The sequence below is a fragment of the Calonectris borealis genome, chromosome 1, assembly GCF_964195595.1.
Source record: "Calonectris borealis chromosome 1, bCalBor7.hap1.2, whole genome shotgun sequence".
Taxonomy (NCBI): domain Eukaryota; kingdom Metazoa; phylum Chordata; class Aves; order Procellariiformes; family Procellariidae; genus Calonectris; species Calonectris borealis.
In genome coordinates this window covers 198,742,667-198,753,110 of record NC_134312.1, presented here as the reverse complement: position 1 = coordinate 198,753,110, position 10,444 = coordinate 198,742,667, and the positions used below count along the sequence as shown (strand labels likewise).

The 10,444-nt window shown below is 43.4% G+C and overlaps 1 protein-coding gene across 7 annotated transcripts in view; it reads left to right on the top strand.

The window, feature by feature from the left end:
* Positions 1-2,926: 2,926 nt before the first annotated feature.
* The window catches only part of NUP58 (nucleoporin 58), a 40,733-nt gene continuing 33,215 nt past the window's right edge, over positions 2,927-10,444 (top strand). For 6 of the 7 annotated variants that reach the window (XM_075139907.1, XM_075139904.1, XM_075139908.1 and 3 more), the window contains exons 1-4: positions 2,927-3,254; positions 7,081-7,220; positions 8,577-8,615; positions 10,095-10,247. In XM_075139907.1, the coding sequence (XP_074996008.1) occupies positions 3,139-3,254; positions 7,081-7,220; positions 8,577-8,615; positions 10,095-10,247 (448 nt within the window). In that variant the 5' untranslated portion in view covers positions 2,927-3,138. The remainder of the gene's footprint in view (positions 3,255-7,080; positions 7,221-8,576; positions 8,616-10,094; positions 10,248-10,444) is intronic. The other variant, XM_075139905.1, reaches the window with a different exon arrangement.

The window sequence follows — 10,444 nt, the reverse complement described above, 5'->3', positions numbered from 1 at the left end:
CGCAGTGCCCGAAGGAATCTCAGTGAGACCCGGTGGGGAGGAAGGGGCTGTGGTTGCTGTGCTGGGAGCCGCGGAGCTCAGTGCTGGCCATGAAACGTCGCCTGGCAGCCGGCCCTGAGGAGAGAGCGGTCTTCGGCCCAGCAGTGGGGTGACAGTAGATGTGTGGAAAAAAGCCATTCCCTGGTTGCCCAGGCCTCTGTTTATGATATGGAGAGTTTCAGTCTTTTAACAAAAGTCTTGTGAATGGGGAAATTCCTGGAAGATTGGAAATTACACCTCTCTAGACGACCTGTGCCAGTGCTTAGTCACCCTCACAGGGGAGAAGTGTTTCCTGATGTTGAGAGGGAACTTCCTGTGTTTCAGTTTGTGCCCATTGCCCCTTGTCCTGTCACTGGGTACCAGTGAGAAGAGCCTGGCTCTGTCCTCCTTGCACCCTCTGTTTGTTTATACACTTCGATGAGATCTCCCTGAGCCTTCACTTCTCTAGGCTAACAGTCCCAGCTCTCTCAGCCTTTCCTGGTAGGAGAGATGCTGTAGCCTATCACCTTTGTGGCCCTTGTTGGATTCTCCCCAGTATGTCCATGTCTCTCTTTGTACTGAGGAGCCCAGCACTGGACACAGCACTCCAGGTGTGGCCTCACCAGTGCTGAGCAGAGGGGAAAGATCACCTCCCTCAGCCTGCTGGCAATACTTTGCCTAATGCAGCCCAGGATGCCATTCACCTTCTTTGCGGCAAGGGCCCACTGCTGGCTCATGTTCAACTTGGTGTCCACCAGGACCCCCAGGTCCTTTTCAGCCAACTGGCTTTCCATCTGGCTGGCCCTCAGCATATACCGGTGCCTGGGGTTATTCCTCCCCAGGTGCGGGGCTTTGCACTTCTTGTTGAACTTGAGGTTCCTGCCAGCCCATTTCTCCAGCCTGTTGAGGTCCCTCTGGATGGCAGCACAACCCTCTGGCGTATCAGCCACATCAGGTTTGTGTCATCTGCAGGACTGGACCCGGTATTGACCCCTGGGTCACTACTGGCCTCCAACTAGACTTTATGCCACTGATCACCTCCCTGTGGTCCCAGCCGTTCAGCCAGGATTCAATCCACCTCACTGCTCATCCAGCCTGTACATCAACAGCTTCTCTGTGGGGATCTTATGGGAGACAGTGTCAAAGCCTTACTAAAGTAAGAACTTGCTGGTAAAAGTGTGTTGGGGGGGGTTAGAGTTTTAGGCTGTGTAAGAACGAAGCAACAAGCTACACAGTGCAGTGACTCATCCATGTTGTAGTTGTGTGGGTGCCAGTGCACAAATCTTGTATGTGCTGCACAGTAGTTAAGAGACATGATAAAACTTAGCTTAAAGGTTGCAGAATGGGCTATATAAGTCTTACTGTTTTCATGATTATTATCCAAATTAGAAACGGTTCAGTAGGACAGTTTTTATATAAAATTAACCTCTTTTACTAACACACAGACTTCATGGTCTTGAACTTAAAGTTTTTGAGTGGTGACATTCACAGACCATCATGAGTTATTAAAATCATACTATGAAGGCATCAGTCTTTCCTTGACAAGTCCTTTTTTCCTGTTATGTCAGTATATCGTATCACTTCGTGGCCTGTCAGATCAGAAGAAGTTGTTGACAAATGACTATAGAAATCACTCTATACACACCATTTAGCATTTTCACAGTTTTAGGGCTTTAATTTTTTTAAGATGTTCAAAGATAGGCATGTGTAAGTAAACACGGACTAAACATCACAAATTAGATTTAGCTATACGCCTGAAGCTCTGCCTTGTGTAAAGGACAGCATTCCGATCACCCATAAAATAATCTCAAAGATCTTTTCAGTAAATAGTATCTGTCAGCCATCTATAGTCTTCAGCAGCCACAGCATTGAGCCGCACAACGTAGAGGTATTTGCATTGTTCAGGATGCTTTGAGAAACTCTGGTGGTAATCATATGAAACCTTCCATAGCACTATGATTCATCTAGACTATCAGGTAGATTTAAAAGAAGTCTAGTAACGTCTTTTCCTGAGCAAATGTGGTGTGTAGGGTACTCTGAGAAACTCCCCTGCATTTCAGCAGTGGCTTCTTACAGTTTCCCAGCTTTGTATGAAAGACACATTGTGATCCAGCAACCAGGCGGGGCAGGGATGGAACCATTTACGCAGCTTCACGCAGCGCCATGTGGCACACGTGTGTGAAGTACAGCCTGGTAGGGAAAACGTGAGCAGTAATTTGTGCAGTAAACACGGGCAGCAATTAGTAATTGAGGTTGTGACATTCAGGTGCTGTAGTTTGTACAACAGCGTTAAAAAACGATGGGTCCTTGGAGAGGCACGTGAAAGCCATGTGCCATTGTGCTGGCTGTGAGCCCCGGTTCAGCCAGGAATTAAGTGGGTTTTGGGGTTTTCATGGAATTTGAGTCAGATTTTGAGCTGGTTTCCTGCTTCCTGGCCGGTCACCTGGAGGTAACCTTTGAGGTACCACAGCCTGTCCTGGCTGCCCATCATGAGCCGTGGGGAGCGCCAGCAGCCGCGGGGGAAGCTGGCTCTTGCCGAGAAAGGATCTCCTTGGTCTTGGCTCTCTTGAGCGGGCCGTGCCCAGGCCCACACCCCGCTCCGGCCTTGCGCGGCTGCCGCAGGGGTGACAGCTGGCACCGGCGGTATCCGAACAGCCACCGGGCGTTGTGCGCCCGTGGGGGCTGCGGCCTCCCCGGTCTTCAGCCGCGGGTTCTTCCATCTTTCAAACCGAGGCTGCGGAGTTCCTGGGCCCCTCCAGAGCGCGACACCCTCGGACGTTTGCACCAACAGCCTCGGCCAAAGCAGGCTGTACCCGCCGAGGGGCCGGGCCCAGCGGCCGCTGCCGCCGCGCACGTTACTGTCGCTTTAAGGGCCGGCGGGCGGCGCGACGGCCGTCCCGTGGTGCATTGTGGCGGGCGCGCGTAGGGAGCGTGGCTGGTGTCCGCGCGCTCGCTGCTGCCGCTCGGTTCGAAGTTGGCGCCGGGCGCGATGCGGCGCTGAGGAGGCCGCACCGCCGACCCTGAGGACGCCGCCGCTACCGCCGCCCTCCCCGGCCCCCGCCGCTGGGGCCCGCTGCCGTCTCCCAGCCCCGCTCTCTGGCCGTTCCCGCCGCTGCCGCCATGTCTACGGGCTTCTCCTTCGGCGCGGGGACCCTGGGCTCCGCGGCGGCCGCCGCCGCCGGGGCGGGAGGAGGAGGCGGGGGCGGGGGCTTTTCCTTCGGAGCCGCCACGCCGAGGTAACGCGGCGCGCCCCCCCCCGCTCGGCTCGGCCCTGCCCGCAGGCCCCCGCCCCCAGACTCCCGCGGCCCAGCCCGCCACCGAGGCCGCCGTCGCTCCGCGGGCCTGGCCTGCGCCAGGGCGGCACGCGTGTGAGTGAGTGCTGGAGGGGAGGTGAGGAAGCGCAGACCCCGGGCTGCGTGCCTCCGCGCCTCTCCGGCTGCCCCCGGAGGGGCCCGGAGCCCCGGCACCCTTGGCCGAAAGGGCCGTTGCGCGGATGAAGCGGCTTCACTGTGTCTGCCCTGGCGCGCAGGGGGTGAGGGTGCCCTTCCTGCCTCATCTGCTTCACGGCCTCCTTCGTAAATATAGACGTAGGGATCAATCTATTCAGCAGCTAATAAGAAAGGGAGGTGCTCTTCTAATTTTGCTTTATTTTGGCTTTGTCGGAGCAGGGTGTCCCCCTTCACGGTTATCTCTAACGTTCTGAACACAGAATGTGAATCATATGCGTATCTAGGTTTCAGCAGTCAGCCTGAGCTTGTGTGTGCGGTGTGGAGCTCGTTGATGTCAAAGCCCAAATGTTTAATGTTCAAATGTGAAATTCCTTTTTTTTTTTTTGAAGTTGGGTGCAACCTTATGCTTTCTGACACAGATAACCTTGCATTTAGTATATAGTGCCTTGGACTAAAAGGAGAACTTTGCTGTGTTTTGGTGTGCATGTGACATACAGGAGGCTCTGTAGTAAAGGCTTTATTAGTATTTAGGTGTCTCAGAATAATAGGTAAGCCTCTGTTGTTGCTGGGGTTTTTTTCCCTTTTTTTTTTTCTTTGCACACAACTGTACTAGCAGAGATTGTTTTTTCTGACCTGCTTATTGTTATGCCTCTGTTGAAGATGAGGGCTGTTGTAGTGGAGCTTTGTATCCAAAGAGTTTTTCCCAAATCTGATCAGGCAAAATTGATCACTGTAAACCAAATGGGCAGGGTGAGCTGCTCAAGGCAACTTCACCTGAAGCAGATATATTTGAAAATACTTATCTGTCAGAGTTGTCAGGAATTAGCAGTGTGAGGGGAAGGGAACAGAACATCTGCATCTGAAAGAGTATCTCTGGATTAAATGGCAGTATTGCTTTTTAGAAGCCCATATGAGAGGGAACAAGTTTTCTGAGTCTCTTCTGTTACTCTTAATTTTGTGGTCATCACAGATTGATGACATTCTTGTGTTACCTGTGCTTGGTTGTTTTTTTTTTTACCCCCACAGTGAAGCTTATATGGAGTTAGTAAAGAACTTGTTTCTCTTGCTTCATGCCTGTTTAATGCAGGTTTTCTGTGATTAAAATGAGCAAGTTAAAATATTTGTTTATTCAAAAACATTCTTCTAAATGTACTGCCTGAAACAAGGGAAACTCTTGTCTTGTTGATCTGCACTTCTTTAAAAACTGCCTATTGAACTTAAATATTTTTATGTTTGGGGTTTTTTGTCTGTTCTAGCTGGCTTTTTAATCTCTTAAAAATAACAAGTAAAAGTTTAACAGGTACTAATTAATAGCAGTATGGTACTCTGTGTTTTCATTCATGTATTTATTTTTAAAAGCAGGACGAGTCTTCAGGACTCAAGGAGTATCACAGAGGAAGAGGCCTTTTTACTGCTGGATGATGCTCAAGAATCTTGAGCATCCCTATGGGATGGTTTGCTTGAGAACATGTTTGAGACTGTGAGAAGAAGCTGTTCTTCTTCTGAGCTGGGTCTAAGACAATATTGCCAGGTGTTGGGAGGAAACGGGCCTTATTGTGTAGTCCAAGCATAAGTATTAGTCATCAGTGTGACCGGGCAAAGATATATTCTGGTGGCTCAAAGCCTATGTGATATGCCAGCCTACCTAATTCCTGCATTACACTAATAGCCTTTCAGGTACTTACGCTCTTTCTTTTTGTTAATTGATGTTCTCTATAGTATGCTTTAGCCAGGTGCAATGCTTTGTTCTGGTTCTAAAATTAGAGTTAAGACCTGACTTCAGTGACTTGAGCTCCTCTTCCTTCCATCTGTGGGGAGTAGATAGTCCTTCTGGCACATGCTTTCTCCTGCTGCTGAGAATGCTGCCATTGCTTTATTTCTACATTTTGGGTTCTTTCTATCTTAAAAAACAAACAAACAAAATGCCACTTCATTTTATTTGGGGTTTTTGGTTTTTTGTCCTATAGGGCTAAACTGCATGTTTTGTACCTTAGCTTTCTTCTACTGGAATGCTGAAACAAGAAAAATTTTCACAGAAGAATCATCTTTGTACTGGAAAAAGATGAGAAACATAAACTCTTGACTAGTGAGAGAAGCACCATGTTCAGTGTTTAAGTTTACAAGCAGTTAGGTCATGGTGCTGTAGTTTGGTATGTTGAAATTTTGGGAGTAAAGAAAGCTGAAATGCTTTGGCTCCTGTGGAGTTGGACCATTAGTGGGTCTGTGTCCTTAACCTCTTAGCCACTCTGCTTCCTGAATTGCTTCTTCAAGAATAAACTCACACCTAGATTTTGAACTTCCAACCAACTTTTGCTGGGCTTGCCATGATGAGTTTTGTAGATATTTTGAAAACTTTTAATGTAAAAGCTAATTATAGCCTTTTTTTTAAGGATTTACTTTTGTGTTTAATTTGTTATGCCTAGAAGCTGCCTTCATACAAAAAGAGAGAGGATATAGGGGAGTGATGAGAGAAACTGAACACCTGAAATATAAACTACTTCTTGACAACTGTTACCCTGAAGTCTAAATTGCATTTCGTTACAGTGCTACTGTTGTATGCAAAATGTTGTTTAAGTTAGAGAAAACTTACCTAGTTTCTAAAAAGGCTCACAAATGGGACCAGGAGGTTACTACAAATAAATTATTCACCTGATCTTCCCTCAATTTAAGAACAAAATTTTTAAAATCATAGTCTCATCTGGCTGCTAGTACCTGTAACTTCATTGGTTAGAGATAATCATGATTATTGTATTCCCCTGTGTTTTGTACAATAACTTAATGCGTTCTCTGCTGAATGTAAAGCTTGTTCTCTATTTGCCATGAAACTTCTAAAATGTGTAGTTGCCCAAAATAAATAAAAAAGGCTTAATTTTCCTGGTGATCCCTGATTCCCTTCTTCCTCTCTTTTCCCCTTCATCTGTAAAAATAGCTCTGGAAGTTTATTTCTGTAACTTTCTGACAAGTATACAGTCAGAAAAGAAAATGTGGTAGGCATGGGTCCTCTATGGTTTGCACCTGTGGGGAAGGATAGCATTTTGGTTAGGAAATGAATTCATGCATCGGTGCGTTTTGGTAGTAAGATAGGGCAGACTCGTGCTGTTGATGCGAGTGGTTGCGTGTCTTTGCTTATCTCTTTAGAATGAAATAAAGTAACATTGGTTGAGGTTTCTGGTCAGAGGTATTTAACTGGACTTGTAACCTTTTTGAAAAGATGTTCTTGCAGATTTGTTGTCATCTTTGTGCTGCCTCTAGCATTTGTTCTCCCATTTCAGTAGTTCAGGGAGAATAATTAGGCAGAACTAATGAGATGATCTAATGGAGAAGAGTTCCAGTTTCCCACTGGTCTAGCAAGATGTATCAGCTTAGCAAGGAGTTGAACAATGCTGGAGTCGGTGTCAGGGAAGCGGTGGGAGTTACGGAGCTGTAGAAGGAAAGAGAGAGATAGGCTTCCTCTTTCTGTTTGGTGGCAATGAGCTTGGACTCTGTCTTGTCCAGCTGCATTGTGTGTGGTTCAGAAAAACAAACGATGGCATGGGAAAGAAACTGAAATAAGGGGGGGTGTGGATTTTTATTTTGAAAAATAATTATTGCTAATAGTCTTATTTTGTAATAGCTCAACAGGAGGACTTAATTTTGGAACTCTGGGCTCTTCCACTGCAACAGCAACTACATCAGCTCCTTCAGTGGGCTTTGGGAGTGGACTTTTTGGATCAAAGTCAACCACTGGCTTTACACTAGGAGGCACCAGTACAGGTAGAAAAATTTCTTCTTGTGCAGCAGAAATTTGAATCAACAGTGAAGAAATATATCATACGTACACAAAAACTGGGTCATCATAACGTGCTTTCTTTTTTATAGTAGTTCTGTAGCTCAGAATATTACGTAGTTTTGTAAAAAGGCTTCATTGAACAATTTAAAAGGTCATTAATTGAGAATTATGCAGTACCAATGCTGCAGGAACACAAGTGCAGTTACCAGAAAACTGTGCCTGGGCCTATGTGTAAATTGTTCCATAATTTGAATCCTGATGTTTTTAAGAAATCTAACTCTTCATCCAGGATGCTCAAAATTATGATTTAAGATTGAGGTATGTTTTGATTTGAAAAATGTTTAAAAACATGGTGAGATTGTTAGTATTTGTAATGTGATATTTGTAATCCTGCAGTAATAAACATTTCTGGTTTTGTTGTTTGGGTTTTTTTAATGTTAGCAGTACGGAGGAAGAAATTTATTAATATTTTCTTAGGTCTCTAATTCAACCTATGAACATACAGATTCTTATAGGAGCATTGGAGTGCAACAGAATAAAACTTTTCTGACTGGAGCTATTTTTTTTCAGCCATCATGCAGACATAACTTAATGAATTTTACTTTGGCTCCAATATTGCTAGACAAAATTGTCTTTTTTTTCTTGTACACTTGTATGAGTAGATAGGGGAATTTCTAAGAACCAATCTACTAGAAATAAATTCATACAGACTTGAAAGCCTGTATTACTGTGTTTGCCTACATTGGGGTAATTTTCTTTTAGCTCTCAATGATTCTTTTGATCTTCTAATCAGATGTTTTTTAAAATATGAAATGGCATAGCACTGTGTTCAAAATAATCTCTTTAAATTATCAGTGGGGCAGAAACCCTAAACCAAAACACAGGATTTTAAAGACTTTGGACTCTATAATCCTCTTCATTATACTCTAAGTCTGTTTTACATGCTAATGTTATGTACTGCCATATGGCTGAAAAAAACACTTGATAGAATTACTAGTTTACATACTTTTGTTTACCTTCATTTGTTTGACATTTCAAACAACATGCTATACTGCTGTGTTAACATCAGCTTCACTGTTAGCAGATTTTTATAGAGAAAAATGATGTTTTTTGAAGTCAGTTATGCTTTGATTTATGCTGCTGGTGCTTACAAATACAGTTTCCTATGTTAATGTTGTTTTGCTTTCAACATACTACAGAAAAAACTTGCATAATAGTCTATGTATTGTCTCATAATGTTGCATTATTTCAGTGTTTTATTTCATGTTTTTTACTGTCATAACTGCTCTGTGGTCTTCAATTACTATTCTTATTCTGTTTGTTTGTTTTCATTCTTAAAGCAGGAACAGCAACAACTATTGCTACAGGACTGACACTAGGTAAGGACCTAATTTGTATTTTAATGTTATACAGGCAAAAAAAATACAGATAGATCTTTCTTGTAATGTAGAAAGTTAGTGGTCACATGTGAGCTTTTTCCCAATTACTAATTGCAATCTGCTTTGCAGTCCAAATGTTAAGGCTGCAAACCGGAGTGGAGCCCTGCAGTTCTGGGCACTGTTACTACTTGTTAAAGGATTATTCCGTTCCTATACAGCAGCGACAGTGGTCATAGTGAAAAGCTAGACTTTGTATTTATGTCCCCCTAATTAGTTTCATCCTTCAGCAGAAGGGAGGTGGAATATGTTATCAAAGAATTCTTCATAAAGAATTTTTTGCTCTAATGAACTTTGTGTGAACAGGTCTCTTCAGTAATTACCTCTTTTAGAAGAATAAAGAGGGTTGAACTGAGAACGGACCTTGGGAATATTTTACTTTTGTTTCTCTGATGATCTTTAGTGACTATTTTTCAGCTGTCATTAGAAATACAGCTGTCATTAGAAGGGGTTTAGAGGTTTTTTTTTTTTCTTTTTAAACACCAGGAACTGAGCTCTGATGAGAAACTGAGCTTGAGTATCACAGATATTGGGGGTGGGGGTGGTGCTACAAGACAGACTGCAGTTCAAGAACTTGGGAAGCCATATTGTGAATAAATAGGAAAAAATAGTGTTGGATAAAGAAGCAAATGAAATGGGCAGAAGAAGAGAGGAGCAACAGCTAACCCAGAACAGACTGTGTGATGCATAATCATACGTGGCAGTCAGTACTACGCAGGTGAACATTAACTCTTCTCAATAGCTGAATGAAATGATGTCATCCAAAACAAATACACAGCAGTTACTGAGAATACCAAGTATGGGTTTCTTATGCATGCTGTTGTGGTTTGTATATGTATATGCACACTCCTCCTTTACTTTGGAATATGGATTCTAGAATGGAAAATGTATTTTTACCATGAAAACAGCAGGAAGTGGAAACTTTATTTATTTTACTTTAAAAATGTTCAAAAGCAGAGTTTGAGGGAATAACATCTCAGCATATCTTTCTTGTTTACAAAATAGAAAAGATATATGCATTCATTTTGGTATGCACATCCAATTGAGAATTTTTAGTCTCTATTTTGGGCTGTATTGTTTATAGTTCCATTTACCAATATTTGGTTCATCTATTAGATGTTCTTGTTGGAAGCTCTTCTTTTTTTTTACAGTATTTTTAGACTACCACTAGATATAATTGCCAGTCCATGATTAAAATCCATTGGATCACTAGGAATTTTGGAGCAAAAATGCCTGTGCAATTAATGTAAACCTTTGAAATTTATGAAGGCGCTATGGGTATATTTTACTTGATGCAAGTGATCTTGCATGCTGTGGTGCTCATGGTGGTTAAAAGGGAATAGTTCAGAAGAGAAGGTGAATTGAGCATTTATGCTCAAACAGAATGTTCTAAGACTGATAATTGTTTTTATTTTCTTTTAGGCACGCCTGCTACCACATCAGCAGCTACCACAGGCTTTAGTTTAGGTTTCAACAAACCTGCAGGCTCGGCCACACCATTTGCTTTACCTGTTACTTCTACCTCAGCGGGTGGCCTATCATTGTCATCTGCTCTTACATCGACTCCCGCAGCAGGTAGGAAAATGTTTAGGGGTTTTGGGGTTTTTTTTGGGGGTAGGATTGTGTTTGGTTTTTTACCAATAAAACTTTACAGTAAAACAGTTCTACACTTTATATTTTTCTAGTATTTACATAATTTTGTGGTACTTTAATAAGAAGGTTCATTGGACTTCACTAGTTCTAAATTTGGGTACCCTAATACAGATAGATTT